The sequence below is a fragment of the Protopterus annectens genome, chromosome 12.part0 (genome assembly GCF_019279795.1).
Source record: "Protopterus annectens isolate FY-2018-M chromosome 12.part0, PAN1.0, whole genome shotgun sequence".
NCBI lineage: Eukaryota > Metazoa > Chordata > Ceratodontiformes > Protopteridae > Protopterus > Protopterus annectens.
Genome location: NC_056746.1, coordinates 964,751,061 through 964,772,322, shown reverse-complemented (window position 1 = coordinate 964,772,322; position 21,262 = coordinate 964,751,061). Strand labels below are relative to the sequence as shown.

At 39.9% G+C, this 21,262-nt stretch overlaps 1 protein-coding gene across 1 annotated transcript; it reads left to right on the top strand.

Moving 5' to 3' along the window:
• Positions 1 to 1,090: 1,090 nt before the first annotated feature.
• On the top strand, positions 1,091 to 7,891 carry PPP1R3D (protein phosphatase 1 regulatory subunit 3D). Its single transcript, XM_044089990.1, has one exon. The coding sequence runs from the start codon at positions 1,271 to 1,273 to the stop codon at positions 2,183 to 2,185; it is 915 nt and encodes a 304-aa protein (XP_043945925.1). The 5' UTR covers positions 1,091 to 1,270; the 3' UTR covers positions 2,186 to 7,891.
• Positions 7,892 to 21,262: the final 13,371 nt, after the last annotated feature.

Genomic DNA, 21,262 nt, shown 5'->3' with positions numbered 1-21,262 from the left:
CATATGTTTTGAATTGTTTCACTGCTTACTGGAAAATGTTCAAAACTATACATTTAAAATACACTGTAACAAGTGGTGCAGGTGCTATATTATACAAGGAATATAATTCAATTATTATCAGGAACATGAATCACCATACTTTCGCATGGGCCTAAAAATGTGTGCATTTGATATGCTTTGAAAACAACCCAAAGGTAAACTTTTTATTTATTTATTTACATTTGTTGACCGGGAGTGTCCGATTGGACGTAGGTCCATTTTCAGCGGAGGCCCGGGGAGAAAAGTTCCAGTTAAAATAAACAGACAGTAGTTACATTGGATTACTTAACCCACCACTGCCCAGATGCATTCTCTTTGAATGTGGGTTTCAATGCTGTTTCAATGAATGTGAGTTTCAAAAGCAGAGAAGTTTTAATGCTAAGTTTGTTTTCATTGCAAGACTGTTAGCCTTGTTTAGCAAATGCGCGCCTCAGTGTTTGTGCTATAAAATTTGAAATAAAAGTTGTAAATTAAATCCAAATATCTGTAACCATTGCAGAAGTAAAGCATAAAACAGTATGCACACTGACAGATTTGAACAGTGTCTATGGCAAATGGGGAGAAATAGCCAAGTAATGGGACACTAGAATGGCTGGGGGGGGCAGGAATGCGTGGGGAGAGGGGCACTGCATGGGCAGGGTTCTGGGTTTTGCACCCCCCTGCAAAAAATCCTGCGGGCTCCCAAAGAGGAGTATTTAAAATTTGTCCATGGTTTGGGGTCTGTCCCCATTAATTCTGGCTTTCTCCAGGATTTTTTTGTGATAAGAGGTTGAAAGGTATAAGCTAAAGACTGGATACAGTGTATACAAACATTTTTGGGATTAACTGCGCCACTGTGGAAGTATCTATAAGTATAACTCTTGCCACCGGCTGACACCATTCTGCCTTCGTAAATATCACTGTAGATCAACAAGTGGACGCAGTCTCTCCGCTTTGTTTACCCCTTTTCGCTAGTCATAACAGTTGCCCAATCCAATTGCAACAGCTTATAGCCCCGCCTCACTACCTTGCCGATAAGAATTATGGGTGAAGAATACTGAAGCGGTTGCTTTGGCAATGAACCATTGTGGAAAAGACGGAGATTGGATAAAAGTTGAGTAGAAAGGAAGCGTGTGCAGGTTTTGCAGAGTATTGAGGGAATGTTACTGCTATTCATTGCGCAATTGTTAGTATTTCGGAAAGAGAGTTAGCAGTATTAAAGTACCGTTTTGTACCTCTGTCAGATCTGTTCATGGCCAAGAGATTTTCTCCCTTGTCTCAAATGACTTTGAAGACGGAGCAACAGATTGCGATGGCCATACCACGGAACCTGAGTTACATATCTGGCCTGTACTGCAGTGTACGACTAGCCGAGGACTTTTGTGGTGCTCCGAAAGGAGGTATGACACAACAACCAGGCAACGACCATATTCAAAAAGGTTCTCAATCCGCAAGAAGAGGCAGGAGCTGTGATCCTGAGTTGAAACCTATAATGCAGCTTCGCCGTGCCAGATCTTTGCCTAGCTCCCCAGAGCGAAGAAATACTATTAAGCGCCGTCCTTCATGCCACCGGGTCAAGTTCGCCGACTCTTTGGGACTCGAACTGGTGGAGGTAAAGGTGTTCGATCAGAAAGTCGAGCCATCAGTTCCCCTTCATGTTCTTTCTCGACTCTCCATTAATTCCAGTTTATGTTGCAGCGATCATGATTTGGATGCTTCTATTCAGTATTTAGAGCCACAATTTGTACAGCCTGCGGAGTGCAGCGATTTTTGGGACAGGGTACGGCAGCAGCTTGTGTCCCTGGAACGAGTTACACTGTCTGATCTTGGCATCTTGGGCACTGTCCGTGTTCTTAACTTGGCATTTGAGAAAAAAATAACTGTGCGCTACTCTTTCACTGAGTGGAAAAATCATTATGATGTTCAGGCAGAATGGCAGGCAAGTGGGGATGAGCTGAACCCAGAATTCGACAAGTTTTCCTTTCAAATTTTAATTCCATCATTTGTTTTGCAGCTTTTTTCTGCTATTCAGTTTGCAGTTCGATATCGGGTACTCGGGACAGAATACTGGGATAACAACAGTGGCGATAACTATAAACTGCTATGCAAGAATCACCAACTTCATGTGCCAAGGGAATGCCAGGAAAGTTGGATACATTTCATCTGATATTCTTTTGACTGGGGAAGGAGACTGCCTTGTTACTGGGACATAATTGCATCTTTGTGAGTCAAACAACTGGTGCAGAAGAACGCCTCCGATAATGAGGTGTTAAAAACCTTAGAATGTATTAAAAAGTGCAAAGACTGCTGAATTGCGATTTTTTTTTTTTTTTTTTGGGGTGTGGGGGGCAGAATGACTGTTCACGTTCGCTGATTAAATGTGTTTTTTTGGTTCTCATTTCCAGTGCCATTTGTCTTAGCTTTCCCGAATAGCATAAGTGGTCTTATGTTAAGAATATATGTATTGCCCATGTAGCTTTTTTATTTAATGTTGATTAGGCGTTCCTGTTTCAGTAATGGAACCTCTGAACTCGGTATAAGTGATGATCATTTAAAGCAGTGGCAGCGGTTTCTGGAAATAATTGGTCAACGACGACATTACAGCTGTGTCTGCATTTATTCTCGGCACCATTTACTTGATACTGTTTTGTCTTTTTCACAATTGTTTACTCCTTGGATAGTTTACAGAATTCAGCATATGTAGTTATGTCTCACAGTTTGCACAGTGCTAAGAAGTTTATTTTCATTTGGGTATGAACCCGTAGTATACGGCTGGTTATTTATTATTTAAAAATTTGAAGATTAAAACATTTATTCTGTATTATAAATAACGTTACTAGCACACGTATAAGAAAGAAAATACTTTTTGCAGCTAAACTGTTTTGCTCTTGACCGATATATTTGCTCTGTAATATTTTAGGGCCTTTTGAAGGCTAGCTTTTCTTAATACACTAAACGGATGTAATCTAGTTATCTGAAAAGCTGCATGCTGCTAAAGTGATCCTCTATTGCAAGTACATGTGCTATGCAGATCTCCGCATCTATGCTAATTTTTAGTTGAGCCAGTTGAGGTATGGCTTGATTGCTCTCTGTTTTATGACAAAAGCTATTTTTATATAGGTGTTAAGAAAAAAGTTTTAAGACATTTTTTGAAAGAAATTTTTTATGCATTTTTTCATAGTGATTTTAGTAATGGAAACACATGTTGTGTGTGTGTGTGTTGAATAAATTAGATGGATGTAATGTGTGTTGAATAAATTAGATGGATGTAATCTAGTTGTCTGAAAAGCTGCATGCTGCTCCGCGGTTTACTCTCTCTATCATTTGATGCTAAAAAGTGTCAGGTGCCTGACAAAGGCTGCTTTATATACATGTTAAGAAAAAAATATAGTTTTAAGGTATTTTTTAAATAACTTTTTTATGCATTTTTCATTGTGTTTTAGTAATGGAAATGCGTGTTAACTACTGTGTGCGTGTGTGTGTTTTGCAGATAACCAAGGGCTGCGTGGGGGGAGGGGGAAGCTGAAGCTTCCTATGTGTGGTTGTTAGCCATTCCATTTTGTTTTTTTTGTCCCTTGTGCACTGCCTTATAATGAGCATGGACTCCTTTATGGTCTTATCAGGTGTCCATCGTTTAAATACACTGTTCACTTGCCGAATGATTAGCCGTATGACATTTTCACGTTCTTCCTCATGTTACATGCAGTCTTCATTAGACTTTATTTCAACCTCATTCTTTGGGCTCTTGTGCCATACAAACATACTACACTTCACTACCACAATTTCAGCTGTGTTGTCCATGTGCACCATATCTTCCACATAACAATTTGGTGTATACCCTACTGTGTTGTGTAGAGGTATATTGTTCCTATTTTTGTTTTAGATATGTGCCATACAATTCTTCTGTAGTTCCACCTTGTAGTTCACTCTTTCTCTCTATGCCAGCTTCTAGTGCAGTTTTCATTTTGCAATATGTTTGCTGTAATTCTAAGCATATTGCTCCCTGTGTTTATGTGTTTGTGATGTACTTTCATAGTGCAGTTTCCTCTTTGTTGTAGCTATCTGTACCATACTTTCTTTGTGCAATTTCTGAGTTGTATGTTTGCCATATTTTCCTCCATATGTTGTGTATGTATGGCATACAGTGTAGTTTCTCCTCTGTTGCAAGTAGATATGCCATACTTGCCAAATAGCCATAGTACAGAGAATCTCCACTGTTGCAAGTAGATGTTCTATGCTTGCCAAATAGCCATAGTGCAGAGAATCTCCACTTCTATGCTAATTTTAGTTAAGCCATTTTTTTATCATTGAAATGGTTGTTGAGGTATGGCTTGAGTTCTTTTTTTTTTTTTTTTTCCTAGCAACACAAAATCTTAAGCATTGCACTGTTTTCATTCTTATAGGTAGTACGAGGTAAAATGTGCAATACTGATCACTTGCACTATAACTGGACTTTTTGCTGTTGTGTACTGTATTGTACGTTTACTGTTTCTGATGTTTAATATTGATCTTCATTTCCTATGTAAATTATTTACTTCATTCTTATAGGTAGTACGAGGTAAAATGTACAATACTGATCACTTGCACTATAACTGGACTTTTTGCTGTTGTGTACTGTATTGCACATTTACTGTTTCTGATGTTTAATATTGATCTTCATTTCCTATGTAAATTATTTACTTTTCTTGTCGTGCTTGTTTGTGTGTATAGTTACAATGTTTTTTTAAGACCAACATTTGACCATAAGAGCTGACCATAATATGTTAACTTTTTAAATTAAATTTCCAAAGGCTAAACTTACCTGGCTTACAGAGGCTCCTTGCATATAGTTTTCATAGAACCAGCCAAAGCCTTCCAGTTTAGCACATTCACTACTTTATTTCCTTAACCATTAAAACATGCTATCTAAGTTGCCAGTATGGATATGTGGTAGTATTTATTTATTTGTCATTTGCAACCTAGACCACGTGGTAAAAAACACATTTGCTGACAGTAAGTTTTAATGCAGAACTGAGCAAATGATATATGTAGTAGTTTGAATACGTTTGTATGTTTGTTAAACATTTTGAAACATGTTAAAAGAAATGTTACTGACAAAAGTACATTTCAAGTTGCTACTGTGCATTCCCAACCTTCTGACATCTCACCACTGTGTAGAATGGGAAACCAAGCTCCTTGCTGTGGGTGATGCACCTCTTCTACTGCAGGTGCCACCAGTGTAGCAAGCCAGGCTGCCTCCCTATCCCCAGAATGGGCATGTCAGTGGTAGCCACTCACTTCCATCCTTTTGCACCATGGTTTTGTGGCTAATTTTTAGTTTCTTCAGACTAGGTAACTAATTCTTTCAGGTTACTTGAGTGCTTGAACAGATTTGACATGCTTTTCTTTTGTCACTAACAGTTACTTCAGTGTTTTGCATTTTTAGTAGCCCCAGAAATAATGGGCTTCTGCAAAACCTTTCTTTTGGGCCATTTCAAATTTGTGTGGAAAATGTTAGTAGACTTTGTCTAGGAGACATACAGTTGAGTCCTTAGAGTTGTGGGCCAGCTCCCAGGGTTTTCTCTCTTTCCATCTCTAGTCCAGGAGTGGAATGTAGTGGTGTGGCATGCTATTTTCTTAGCAATACATCTGTTTTTCTTTCTCACATGTCTAGTTAAGTGCGTATAGATTTCAGTAAACAATATTTCTAACCCTGTTTCCTGGCACCTCAGTTACCTCCTTGCCCCTGTTAGTAGCTATGTCTGCTGTTTCCAGTGGCAGGTTGTGGTTAGTATGCCTCCACCTCTTTCACCTTTTCCCTACTGATAGTATAATTTGCCCACAAGTTTGAAGCCCTAGTGGGCAAGTTTACGGTAGCTGTAGGAAGTGCTCTCAGATGAGTATTTGTTATTGTTGTTATAAATAGTTGGAATTCTTTTTTTTTTTTTTCTGTGAATTAGCTGCTTGTAGAACTGAGTTCTGTTTTCAGTAGTATCATGGTGGGGTATTTGCATAGCCAATGTCCATGTATGTGTTCATCTGCAACCTTGTATACAGTTGGCATTTGAGTTATTGTTATGCCACAATTTTTTATTAATTATTCAATAAGGAGCAGCTTCTTTACATCTCATTGGATGTGTAAAGAGCATTGAGTGTATATTTTTGATTACATTAGAGCTCTTTCTACATGGCGGCTAATGGTGTGTTTGCTTGACTGGTGTGTCTTGTTGTATTGCTGAGATCAATATGGGCTTCTGTTTCACCTATTCTCTCTTGGCTTCATTTCTAAAACCATTTGATGTCTGTGACAGTCCATTTCTTTTTCTCTGAAGTCTTACGCCATTACTGTGTGGAACATGACCATGGGTTTAAAAATGTTGGTAATGTGAAGTGTGATTGATCATCGCTCAGAACTGCTGAAAGCAGTTGATGAGTTCACAAACTTAAATTGAAGGTTACTTTTATGAGCTGTCAGTGTTTTACTGTACACATTATTTGTGAATGTGTTTATTTCATTTGTGAAGCAAGTCTTAATAACAGTTTTTTTGATATGTAGTTTGCAGTATGTCTAAATATGACATGGTGTAGACCCATTGTAAATTGTGATGCCTGTTTTGCAGGGGGGAAAGGGCTGTATTGTGTGAAAAACTGAAAAAGTTTTAGAGCACAGTAAAAAATCTTTGCTGCCGCACATTATGCTTGAATGATCTTAATTTAGCTTAGTACTAGCCTGTACACCTAACTGCCCTTCCAAGCCATTTTAAAACTGCCCTTCCAAGCCATTTTAAAACTGCCCTTCCAAGCCATTTTAAAACTGCCCTTCCAAGCCATTTTAAGCTTGCAAGGTATTTAAAATTTAACCTCTTTCCAAGATTAATATTTGTATATTAACCCAGTGATAATTACTAGATCAAAACATAGAGATTTGGGGGGGGGGGACATTGCATTGGGCTAAAGCAATTAGAAGCTGCCTTGCTCCTTTCTGCATGAGTGGAACATGACAGAGTCATGTGATTATTTCCCACCCATTGATCCAAGTTGCACTTGAATGTGGTCAGGGATAGTTGTATTTTGTGTATGGGGAGTCTGTTCCAAAGTAGTGCTATCCTCTACAAGGTATATTGTCCCTCCAAATTGTTCTGTTAAAAGTCGCAGAAGAGTTTAGGTCCCTGGATCAAGTATTTCTGATACCATTAGCCTTGCACATGTGAAGCATGATCGTCAGTATAGGGTTGTAGGATGCCTTGTTTGCTAGACACTGGTCACTTTTTAGCAGTCTGCAAAAGACCAAATATAGCAATAGGGCTTTGAGATTCTCTGTGTAGGACATATTGTTTAGTCTTTACTTTTTATATCCATTTTTGTAAGGTATCTGTGCAAACCTTTCCAGCTGTTGCATGTGTTTGGACAGATGCATGCCAAAAGGGTGGCAACTACATCTTCAGGTCTAGAAATAATCCCTTGTTTATGAGCTGCCAAGCACTTCATGGCCATGTCTGTATTTTTTCTGTTACATATTTTGTACATAATGGATTTATTCAAATCAGATTGATCACTGGGTACATTGAATCCCACTGACATTGTTGAGATTTATTTCACCAACACAACAGACTTCTTAGATAAGCATACTAGTAAATCATTAATTGTTGTTATTACTTCTAAAGCTTTAAAATACATATTTTTAATATTCGGTTTACCCCTCCTAGGTAACCACTGTTTTGTCTTGTGTTTGAAATTACTACTGGCATTTTTTGTTAGTCTTTGCAAAGCACTGGGACCTAATTAAAAAAAATGCTTTGCTCGTGTTATATTGTTCATCTTTGTTGCACTAAATACTGTGGCTAAAGAAGTGTTTGCATTTTCCAAACTAATAAAATTGGTTGACAAGCTGTAACTTGCACTAGTGTTATTTGGAAAGGTTCTTTTTATGTATTCTGAATGTCTTTATTGGATTGTATTGATTTAAAAACACGTTTGCTGTGGTAATTGAGATTTAACATGTTTAAGGAACCCAAAATATTTGGGTGTAATAATAAATTATTTTCCTTAATTATCCTGCATAGTTGATTATTTATTTATGTAGTTTGTTCTAAACACTGTTCAGGATATGTACTTTGTTGCAACTTTTAAGCAAGCCTGTTGGCAGCTTCCTTCTGAATATTGCTAGTCACGCTTTCAAAAAAATTGCTTAAAAATAACTTTTTATCAGGCTTGCTGATGTATATTCAGACATTTTAATAGGCACACTTTCTAGCATCTATTCATCGCTATGTTGCAAGAGTCCATTATTGTACAATTATGGGGCAGTAGAGAATGACATATCCCTCCTCTAACTCTCTCTATGGCAGTAGAGAATGACATATCCCTCCTCTAACTCTCTCTATTCAAAAGTCTAGAGGAGTAACCCTTTAGGACAAGTTGTTGAGTTGAAAAGAAAATACGAGTATATGTACATAGTGATTTGTGTTTTAAGAGTGAGTTCAAAAAGAAGTCAAGGAGCCACATTAGGAAATAAGGCTATAGTTGCTGTGATATTAAGCCGCATTCAGAAGTTAGTTATTTCAATCTGTTGTCTAGCACAAGTGTACGACCCAAAATTGTGGGTCCCAGAACTCCTGAACAGGATGGTTAAATGGAGATTTCAGAATTTGCTGTTGACATGCATACCCACATCCTTCATAGTTGCCTTAGCTCTGCCTCATCTGCCTGAGTTGGATTTCAGGTTACCAGTAAAGAAGTTACAGAGACTGCCCCAAAGTAATAAATGTAGAAATAGTATGTTTCAAATATTTATTTATTATTGCATTTAAAAGCATTATAACAACTAATCCTAGGTTTTACCTGGTATTCAGAATGGTCACAATCCCAACCAGCCATCCTCTGTTTATTGTGCATGCTTGAGGAGCACTGATGTTCATTATCAGTGAACGTTGCGGGCAGGTGTATGCAACATGCATCTTATTAAACATTCTGGCTGCAGCTTTAGCAGGGGCTACAAAAAAGAGAGTGTTAGAGTATGGTGTAGCCACAGGGAAGTACAAACAGCAATAATTGTCATCTGTCAAATGCTAACCTCGTGGGTGCTCACTGTGATCTCACTTGCGCAGTTGCAGCAAGAGAAAGAAATTGTGGCAGTCTTGCAGGGTCATGTAGGGGCTGTAGTCTGGATGCTGCTGCATGTAAATGCCATATAAACTGAAAAGAAAGCATACATGGATAGGGGAAGGGAATAGTACAAATAATGGTGACAACTGCAGGCAGAATTTTATTATTTTATGTATTTATTTATTTACATTTGTTGACCGGGAGTGTCCGATTGGACGTAGGTCCATTTTCATTGGAGGCCCGGGGAGAAAAGCTCCACAGTTAAAATATACAGACAGTAGTTACATTGGATTTACATAGCAATTAACAATTTGATCAACATAGCAATTAACAATTACAAACACAGTTCCAGATGAAGAACATAGTACATCAGTAGACAACTATAATCTTTATCATCTGCGAAGTAGATAACAGACATTAACAATTGTTACAATACGAACAAAAAGGAGGTTAAGAGGTTGTTGGGTTCGTTATGAGGGTAAGACTGACAGGATGTGTAGTATATTATTGGAATCTGACCAGTTTGTGTACTTTACACAAAAAGGAGGGTAAGAGTGTTGTTAGGTTAGTTAGAAGGGTAAGACTGAAAGACTGATAGGATGTGTAGAATATTATTGAAATCTGACCACTTTGTGTACTTTACACAAAGGTCAGAAAACGACCACCCCACCTTAAAATTGGTATACCTTTATGCAACTGCTGTGGGACTTTAAACCCACGACCTTCATCACTTGCTTTGTACAGAGTATTTCATTTATAGGCTGAGCTACAGCAGCTCTCAGACAAAGGCCTTCAGGAAAAGCCAGCAGTTGCATGCCCCATACACAGAATGAAGGAGTAAAAGCGACAAAATTATTCAGTCGTGAGAGAGAATTATATTTTATGAGATAGATGCCCATTTTAATGCATAAGGAGAAGATAAGTTGGGGGAGAAAGTGAGGAAAGTAAGGGGAAGGTAAGAGGCCACTCAGGGTTTTAGCACTCTGTGCAACCAGAGTAAAGTCGACTTAGTGTGAGTTCAGTTAGTGGCTCAGGTGACTGACAGAGCAGCAGATAGAGAGACTGATGCTTCCATCCCTGTGGGCAATCTTGAGGGTATTCCCCAAACTGTCTCTGGTGGAGGCCAAGGACATGTGAAAAAGGAGACTTGGTTCTAAGAGGGATTAAGGTGGAGTTGTTGACTGAGCTGCCACTGAAGCAGGATGATACTCCAGCACATCCCCATGGTGACCACTCTCTGAACAGTCCCAAGAGACCACAAGGGAAAAAGAAATGGGGTAGGGTATAAACCAAAAATCCCCCACTAGATGGGGAGATAGCCAGATCCCCCTCCCCAGGATGCCCTTAGACTCTGTGATGGCCCCATATCATACAGAGAAAAATCTAGGGTGTTGCAAATGGCTGTTATTCTTAATTATTACTTTCTTCATTCAGTGTACTGTTATATGCAGTAGCAGCGTCAACACCTAATTGTTACTTTGATTTTCTTCAGTGAGGCATTGGAGGAGGGAGCCAAGATTAAGCAAGAGGAACAAAAACCAAAAAGGAGGGTAAGAGGGTTGTTAGGTTAGTTAGGAGGGTAAGACTGAAAGACTGACAGGATGTGTAGTAACATACAGTGAGGAAAAGGGAGCATAATGGTGAAGGAGACTCTGGGCAAATGTCAGACAAATGGAAGCAAGACAGTGTTGAGGGGAGGATTGAACAACTAACTACAATTGGCACTGACACAAAAGGGATGGGAACACTAAGATGGGGCATAGGATGGAGTGTCCACAGCAGTCTCTGTCAGCTGCAACCCAGTAGGATATTACTCACCATCTTAAGTACTGTCACCACTGGGCCCTGTGATGCTGGAGACAGTGATGGACAGGGAGGAATCTCAGTGAGTTGCCATGGGGGGGGTTCTCCTCCTGTCTGATTCAAGCATACAACCTCCTGTTAAGTCTCCCAAACTATGTATGCCAGCTGCCAATAGGTGATGAAGGTGTCCCCTCCAGGCACTTCTCCCACTGAGTACAATAGTCCCAATAGTCAGTGAGGGCTTTCTGTAGTAGGTGGTGCAGGTAGGGCAGGGTATGTGGTAGGCTATGATTCAAATGTGCTTGGTGCTTCGTGTGTTGGTGATAATGTTGATGCAGCTGTTGCCATTTGTGAGGGGGCCGACAGGCCTTGTCTGAGGGATGGGTTCAGGTTTTGATGCTGCTGCATATAAAAGTAAACTAAATGGAGAAAAGCAAAGTAATAAAATTAAATGTATGTAATAGAAAATATATCCACAGGGAGGAGGGATCAAATACAGTGAAAAAATAAAGCTGATATGTACGTATCCTGTGATTGTTACACCGAATATACTCCAATGAGCAACAAACACACATCCCGGTTTAACAAGGCTGTTAGCATAGACTGGTGAGAGGGGACCTGAACCCATAGCCATCAACACCTGCATTCTAAAAGGAAAAGGATTGATGTGATGCATTATCTGGGCAAAGCAACCCTGGTCTGTAGTACAAGATGCATTATCGGAGGTCTGAGACAAATGTACGTAGACAAAGAAAAAAAATACATACATTTCTCACTCAGGTTAAAAGTGAAGGAAACGGGTATATTGACAGAGTATCCTTGGTACAGATGTTAACCACCCAAAAAATGTTGCTCATACGTATTTCCTATGTCTAATGCTACGGCTAATGTAATGAGACAGAGGCTTCATCTGAAAAATTATGAAAATACACATGGGGAGATTGAACCCACAGGCATCCTCACAATGTGGTAGGACTGTCTTTACATCCTTACCCATGTCATGTATATGGCAAGATGCATGCAGACACACACATACTAATGACATTCAACAGTCATACTGCTACCTGTGAATTATGACATTTATCAGAGAAGTAAGATGAACTATGAAAAGTATGTTTAATCTGTGGTGTTACAAGCTGTACATTCTGAACCAAGTATACTCACTCTGGCACATTCTTAAGTACCCCATTCTCCTGCTTTGTAGCTGTCTATTTTACTTCAGTGTTTTCTAGGGGTAGAGAGATAAAAATAGCACCATGTAATAACCAAGGTAAGTTATATGTGTAGCTAACATACGTTTTACTTACAGTACGTAGGTGGTACCTATTGTTTAACTTCTTCCCCCTTTTAACCTTCAGAGGTCAGGATTGTGGTGCTTCATGTGTCTGTAATGGTGACATCACTGCTACCCCATGCATGGGATGCCAGTGGACTACTGAAGCCCTTGATAGTTGCAGGAGCCTCTGGCTGTTATCCTCATGGAGAACATAGAGATTTTTGACGACTCCACACAATGTCTGTGTTCTAAAGGCAGCACTACACTGTCCTCCAGTCATGATGTCTCAACTTGAAGAATTGCAGTGAAATCATGGTAGAACATTTGCACATAAAGCAAGGCTCATATGTCCTATTTGTCTTGCAATAACCAGCATTGACAGGTACCTCATTTGCTTGAATCGTGGCTGGCTATGGTAATATAGATATTTAAATATATATAGGTGTTGTATTATGGTTCACAATGATATATGGCACTTTATAGGTGTGAAACATGGCAGTTTTGTATCCTTGTGTATGCTGTAACTCCATTTACAGACATTGTGTTTGAAATTGCATATTCCTCCTGGAGGTATGGCCTGAACTGCACATGGGCAGTGCTGCCCACCAGTAACCCAGGTATGTGCACAGCATCAAGAAGACTAAAGTGCAGTGGTTAGAAGGTGTGCTTGTCACACAGATTGAGCAATTCTGAAACAATAAGGAGTGAGGCCTAATTTGCATAATCATCACACCAAGCCAAGTGAACCTGCATGATATAAACTGTAGAGTACCACATTCAGAACCTGCAACTTTTGCAATTCAGAAGAATTGTTCAGGCAAAACTAAAGCTCTGCTTGTACAAAATAGGTGCTACTTTTTGCAAGTCTATCTTTTGAAGTATTGCTTGCTTTTTACTGCAGTTGAACTTGCTGTCATTGTAAGAGGTAGGTTTGTCAGTGTTTTGTATTTGCATTGGGAAGGTGTATTGGGAGGGTCATTGCAGGGATAAAGTACTTGTAGGGCTGAAGGATTGTAAAGCTTAATGGGAGAGACATCCATCATCATCTACTTGGACCACATTCAACATGTTCTTGCTGAGCTTTTGTTACCACTTTCAGTAAATACATTGAGAGTGATATGCTGTACACATCATTTGCAAAACTATTTTTAACACTGAGTAAACAGTCATGGCACCTTGTCTGCAAGACTAGGTGCTGTGTCCATGGTTTGTGCAGGGAATGCAGTGAGCATTTCTCGGTAAACTTGTGTGCCTGGCGTTAATTAGATTGTGGATACAGATATGTAATTGTCAAGCATACAAACAGCATGCTATATGACTGGGGAGGGGGGATGGGCAGGTGGCTGTAGGATTTTGCAGGATTGTACAGGAACAAGACCAATGTCACTGTTTTTATTATGTACAGAGCAATGCCTAAAAAAAATGGGGAAGCAGAAGATTCATTTCTTAGATTCATAGATTAGTACTAGGCTAACTCCCTTGTGACAATTATCCTCTGTGAGATTCAAACCCTGTACCTTGTGTTTGTAAGGCAAACACCTTAACCATTAGACCATCCTCCCAACTCCCCCAGAAGCACACTGCAAACTCTTTCAAGAAATCTACCCATAAGTCAAAGTTCTCTGATGCAGACAGTGAGATGCTGCTCCAGGTCCTCTGTCTCCATGAGTGACCACAGTTTGGCCTGTATGCAGCTGACCAGGCTTACCAGGACCATGCTAGGATGATGTGGTGGCAAATGTCAGTGTAGCGCCTGTGACATTAGTGGCCAGGTGGTGCACAATCTCGTAAGTGCTACTGAAAAAAAAAGAGCTCGACTCCTGGCATGAGAGGAAACATCACGGGGGGGGGGGGGTGAGGGTCATTGAGTGAACCACCTCCCGCACCGATTAAGTTCCTGCTGTCTCTCACAGACACTGGTGCCTCCACACAGTCCCAACAGTGTGGCGCTGAATGTTGGGGCAAAACTAGACCAGCCATTCAGATAATCTATCAGAGAATCCCCGGGTATGTAGATCTATTTCTGTGTAAGGATGTCGGTAAGTCTTATGAACCCCTTAAGTCACTCTACAAATTATTAATATTATATGATTAATGATATATAGACACACAGCATCATAGGAAGTTACTAGCTACTGACCCTGAGGCTCTTATAAGCCTAGCCAAGAGTGTAGCCCATGTTTAAACAAATCAGCACCTGATGCCCCTGTCCAGCAGGGACACAGGTGGAATCCCAGGGATGTATTTTCTATTTCCCATCCAGTTATCCAGGTTGCACTTAAAAAGGGGTAAAGATGTACTCTGCTTGATGTGGAGAGGGAGTCTATTCTACAGATGGGGGGGAGTCTCTGGGACACAAATTTGTCCCGCCAACAAGTTCTATTGATGTCACAGATCAGGTTGAGACCGCATGTGTGGGATACTGGAGTTTGACTTGCGGATATGCAGCAGTCCCATCAAGCTGAATTCCGAGATCGCCTTGTATGTCAGACAGTGGTCACCTCTGAGGAGTGTGTATGAAAGTGAGTAGAGGGATAGGGTTTTTAGCCTATCTGTTTATGGTATATTTTTGAGGTACTGGACTCTTCTGGTGAGGAACCTCTGTGGTCTCTCTAGCTGCTGCATGTGCTTTGCGAGGTACATGCCAAATGGGGCATTGTACTCAGTAATGGGCCTTATAAGGGAAGAATACAGGGATTTTATGACTTCCGTGTCCCTGGATGAGATATACCCTTACTTATTTGGTGGGCCATGTAGAAAACTTTCCATACAATGGAAGCAACATGGTGGTCAAAAGTCAAGTTGTTTTCAGTCTGGGTGCCCAAATCCCTCATGACTGAGTGCATGCTTAGGACGTTGTTATTAATGTAATAATTTGTGGGGACATCACTCTCCCCAAAGGGAATGATGATGCACTTTTTGGTATTCAGCTTGAGGCTATTTTTCTAGCACAACAGGGATTCACCCTCCATGGCCATCTGCACAAGGTCTGCAGTTAAATTATTTTTTGATTTTATGTTAATATTTGTAAACCTCAGTTGCATGCTGCGCCTGTAACCTCTCAGAGCTTCAAACAGTGACCCAAACTGCTTTCTCCACCACTGAAAACTGGATGCTCCAAAACCACTTCTCGCTGAATGCCAATAAATCCAAAATACTATTATTCTCTCCCTCAAAAGCTTCCCCTCTTAATAAAAACTTGTTCCAAATTATTAGCCAAAACAACTCTACTATAGAGGCTGTTCCCTTCGCTAAACTACTTGGGGTTACTATTGATGAACACCTAAAATTCGACACACATCCAGCAAAACATTAAGAAAACCCATATAAAACTTGGTATGCTATACAGAAACATCCACTTTCTCTCTCCTTCCACCAGACAAACTCTCGCCACTACCTATCTACTCCCCTCACTAATGTATGGCGCTCCTCTACTAACAAAGTTATCTGCCCCTCTCTCCTCCGAATTGTAAGTCTGTTATAATAAGATTTCTAAATTTGCAACCAAAGCCAAATTCTCCTCCCATCATTGTACTGCCCTTCATTTGTTAAATTGGCTTGAACTCTCCAACCATCTAGACCATGGGTGTCCAACCTTTTGGCTTGCCGGGGCCGCATTGAGTGAACAGAAATGGTCTTGGGGCCGCTTATAAAATATATCATATAGATAACTCTTTCGCTGCCGCGGGAGACCAAAGTCGACCTCCTGGCTGTACTGTAGGTGTATTTGAACAATGAATAAATGCCTTAATGTTTGCCTTAAAAATTCTAATTCTTGTTCTAATTCTCTGATCTAACAGTTAACTCTAGCATCTTAGTTAATATATTTTTTTATAAGTAAACAGATATTCACTACAGCACTAACAGTTCTCACTTGGAAAACCACTCCAGCAGTCCAACTATGTAAAATGTCAACATTAGCAGTCCTACAATACTATAATCCACAAAAATAAGCCAACAAATTTGCAATAAAGTAAAGAATTCACATTACTGACAATAAAACAATTCTGAATAAGCTACAAGAGGGTCTCACCCAAACAAATAACTGGTGCCAGAAACATGGCCTCAAGCTAAATGCCAAAAAATGCATCATCCCCTTTGAGGAGCGTGATATCCCCACAAATTATCACATTAATAACAATGCTGTAAGCACACAATCAGTCATGAGGTGCTTGGGCACCCAGGTTGATAGAAACCTGACTTTTGACCACCACATTGTCTCCGTTGTATGGAAAGCATTTTACATGGCCCACTTCATTAGTAAGGGTATCTCATCCAGTGACAAGGAGGTCATAACATCCCTGTATTCTTCCTTTACAAGAGCCATTGAGTGCAATGCCCCTTTTGGCTTGTGCCTTAGCAAAACACCCTACCAAAAGAAAGACTACAACCATTTCTGACAAAAAAGATCAAAGGACTAAGTTCACTTAATTATGCAAACAAACTAAAAAACTTGCTTTCTTCTGTCTTTCACTGGCCTCTATAAATTTCATCACTGGCTTGCTTTCCAGGCTAAGAAAGATCCTGCCTTAAGAGACTTCCTCTACCCCAGAAATAGTGGTTATAATTAAAAGGCTCACTACAAAGACTACAGCCTTCACTGCAACATAAACGAGCCACTTTGTATGGACAGGTTCTTGACACAAAAACCTTCAACTTCTGTAAAAAGCCCCTCTCATTATCAAACAATGTAGTTCAGCAACACAACTGAATGGCTAGATGGATAGCCATAAATGTACTCCTTGAGTAAGTAGCATAGCCTTCATCAAACCAGATGGAAAATCCGCATACTAACCTTTCCTAGCTGGATAGGTAAGATCTTATATTGGTTACTCAAGTCTACTTGCCCAAGAAGAGGGGCCTATTTAACTAAGAATTCCATTTGCAAAAATATATTCAGTTGTTGTTGTTTGTCTTTCAGCTTTTCCCGGTTAGGGGTCGCCACAGCGGAACTCCAGTCCACTAATGATTGGCAGTAGATTTTCACGAATGCTGAGGTGCCAGTTCGACGTCCAACCTTCAATGAAGGCACACCCATTTGTGCATCCAACCCCAGGGAGGACATGCAGACTCCACACAGAAGGCACTCCCCGCACTCCAGCCAAGAATCGAACGGGAGAACCTGCTGTGAACAACGCTACTGCTGCACCACCGCAGATTGCAAAAATATATTAAGTATACATATTAAATCTCTCAGTCCTGCCTTCTTTTGCAACAAAGAAAACCATGCTTTGAAATGACAAATGCATTAAAAATAATAAAACACATTGCATCAATATCCTGCAACTTCCTACCTGCAAACAACCACAGAGCTTTCACTGAAACTAGGGCTGCTTATTTCCCCAGAATGACAGCTATCGCTAATAAAGTCTAATGATATACAATCTACCAGGATCTGGACTACCTAAAATAAATTAAATTATGGCCTGTAAATTGCAAGTGCACTTTGTTTAATTAAACTATATTTCTAAGCCCACTTATTGTATTTTTTCAGTAACATCCCAATATCCATTTCCAGGTCACTTTACAAGAGATTGGCAGTGGTAGACTTGGCATCCTTCAGAACCCCACAGGCCCACACTAATACTGCTAGCATTGTCCATTAAATGTAAATATCCATCCACTGCAAATGGCAAGAAGCTATGTCTTACAAAATTTACTTTTGGCACGCCTAGTGCCCAAGTATCAGGTTTTGAAACAAAGAAACATATTCTCCACAGTTTTTAAGTCTCGTCTTTAATAATCATCTACTGTTGCAGCACTCCCAACACATAAGCAAAGACATACACACTAAACCCCCAAATTTAAAAAAAATGACTTTGTGCCCACCTGATTTGCCAGTATTGATGATCCACCAAAGCTATGCTTACTGTTGTCCAATTTGCCACTGCTAAGAACCCACCAATGACAAAACAGTACTGGGTGCTGTTTTGTTTGTCAGAAAAAAAAATACAACTTTATATGCTACAGCCCCACACGGTCAATCCACTACTGACCCATTAACCCTAGGCTGCTGTCTCCTTCTTACTCCCTGGAACTGCATTACCTTGGATGACTACTTTTATTTCCACAGCAAAAGACACAACTTGGAATATGAGGCAAAAATCCAGACATTCTTCGAAAATCCATACAGTTGAGAGGTATGATTTCATATTCAATACAACATTCTCCCTGTCAGAAAAGCCGCAATTTAATGAAAGTGTACTTTTAATGTAAGATATATTTGTGAGCTAACTTGTTTGTGTTCAGTAGGTAGAGTGATCATTATTAGCCTCTTTGAGCATGTGTCTCTCTCTCATGCACACATATACACACACACTCTTCTTCTACTTTCACACACACAAACATTCTGCTTTCATGCATGTACTCACTCACTCCGTACTTACCTGTTAACACAGGTAAGTGCTGTCCCTTTCAAAGGCAATGGTGACAGATCCATACACGAGTCCCTCTTCAACGAGAACACACACTGATTCTTTGGTGCAAAATATTGGTGTAAACACACCGATCCTTTTTTGGTGCAAAAACAAAACTAGAAGGGTGCTTTGGCACATGCGCACACCAACGTTAGAGTTACAAGTCACAGGAGCGAAAAACACAAAACAGAAAAGTGTTTTGGGGCATGCATACATCGATGTTGCAGTTAGAGGTCGAGGGCCGCATGGAAGAGATCTGAGGGCCGCATGCGGCCCATGGGCCACAGGTTCGACATGTCTGATCTAGACTATCTCCAAATTACTATAGCCGACAAACTTATTTTTCAACTTTCTAAGTGCCCATCACTAACCAACATCCTTCAACCTTACACCCCTCAGAGAACTAAAGATCTACTCACCAAAACCTAATCATTGTGTGCAAACCCAATCATCCTGCTGTTCAGTTTCTTCTATCCTTTTCCTTAGCTAAAAAATGGAATTATCTTCCTTCCTCTCTAAGGACTTGTGAAAACTTTAAAACTCCGCTACATTCTTACCTTTCCTCTAACAGGAAATGCACCTAGCCTAATAATCAAGGCACCCCTTAAACTCCTGACTAACTCTGAGTACAAGCTAACCTAGCATAAATGTAGATATTGTAAATAACATAATTGTATATGTTATAAATAACCCATCCCACCTTTTTTTCTTTTTTTTTTCTCTTTTCCTTCTAATTCTTTATTCTCCCTCTCCATTAAGTTACCACTGCCATTCTGAATATTTAGGTACTATGTAACCAAAGAATTTATTCCTGTGCTCTAGCATGCAATGAAATTGTAATTGTGTCTTCTTTACTATGATTGTATATGTAACTAAACTATGTAATGCGGAGCTTTTCGCCCCGGGCCTCCACTGAAAACGGGCTCCCTGAGCCCAGTGGACCTCCCCGGTCATCAAAATGGAAATAAATAAATAAATAATATTTCTGGTGCCTTGTGTCATACCTGTGCCTGACAATGTGCATTGATGTGTACACATCTGATTTTTTATCTGGTATCAGTACTGAGGAACTGTGCCTGCCTCTAATAAGGATGGCGGGGATGAACTGGCACAGGCAGGGAGTACAGAGTGTGTGTGAGTTGGACACAGGGAATCTGATTACTGTATCCACTGCACAGACCATGGATACAGCTTCCTAGACCTGCAAATACCCAGGATACTCGCACCTCATAAGGAGTACAGGTTAATAGACACACTGTCAGTCAGGAAAGTGTGCAGATCACTAGTAGACATATATCATAATTTGTTCATAGTATTCATGATTAGAGAGGTCCACATGGGGGGAGGAGTACTATTGCTCATTGGAGACACAGTTATCACCCTCTACCCTGAGTTGGTATCTCAGTGGCCACAGCACAGTGTATGTGCAGCACCATCATGGAAGCAGAAGCTAGTATCACCATAACCATTACAAACCTAGTGAGGGTGATGCAGGGTGTGAGGGATGACCTATGGGAGCGCATGGTCTTGTATATGTGATTGTATAGATAGCTACATTCTGGAATGTGCCTTGCCCTGTCAGGCTCACCTGCCAGGGATAAGGAGCCATCAACAAAACCATTCCACCACTACATCCAGAGATGGTCACCATCATGAGCATGGATGACCAAGATCCTGCTTCTGCTGTGCTAGTACTTCTATGGGTATGTCTGTTGTGGAGATGCCTATACTCTGGAGAGGGCATCATCAGCAAGATTCCCCATGGGAAGTCACCCCTTGCAAAATGTTAATACAGGTCGCAGGTGTGCAATTTATGGGAGTCAAAAAAACTGCCTGGTTGGTCTGCACACACATTGTAGATGTTATCCTATGTTATGTTATCCACAGCAGCGGTAGAGATGATTTTTCTATTTTCAGGCCCACAGACTCATCACTCACAAGGCTAGACAAGTAAGTTAGTTAAGTTGTAGTGAGCTGTCTTTCAGGCACCAGAATCTGAGACATTACAAGGGCCCTAAGGACCCTAATTCTTGATGTATATACTATGACATGGTAGTGGTATAACTTGAGACATAAAACCCAGAGGGTTGTGCAGAGAGACATGTTAGAACTTTCCATGGATATTGCAAATGCATGTAAGATGGTCGTCCTGAGTGGAATCCATCTGTCACCATGACTGATGCTTCAATGCAAAAAAAAGATCTCAATTAACATTTATCCTCAGTAGTTCGATATATTTTCTTCAGAGCTCTTAGAGAATGATATTGTGCTATTGCATATAAAATGTATGACAAACATATACAATGTATATGTTAATATGTAAATTTAGTCCCTGTTGCCATTAACCACCACAAATCTTCAGAGCGATTCAAGAACAAACCCTGTCTTTAATCTATTATTTCAGTGCCTTTTCATTCTCAGTCTCTGCAAGTTATCCCTCAGATCCATCAGGTGCACTTAAAAATCAATAACTATATATATGTATGCATATATATATATATATATATATATATATATATACACGTGTGTGTGTGTGTGTGTATATGTGTATATATATATATATATATATATATATATATATATATATATATATATATATATATATATATATATATATATATACATACATATATATGTATACCAACAATTCAGCATTTTCTGCAAA

Coding starts and splice junctions, on each gene's coding strand:
- PPP1R3D (XM_044089990.1), top strand. CDS start 1,271: ATGGCCAAGAGATTTTCTCCCTTGTCTCAAATGACTTTGAAGACGGAG.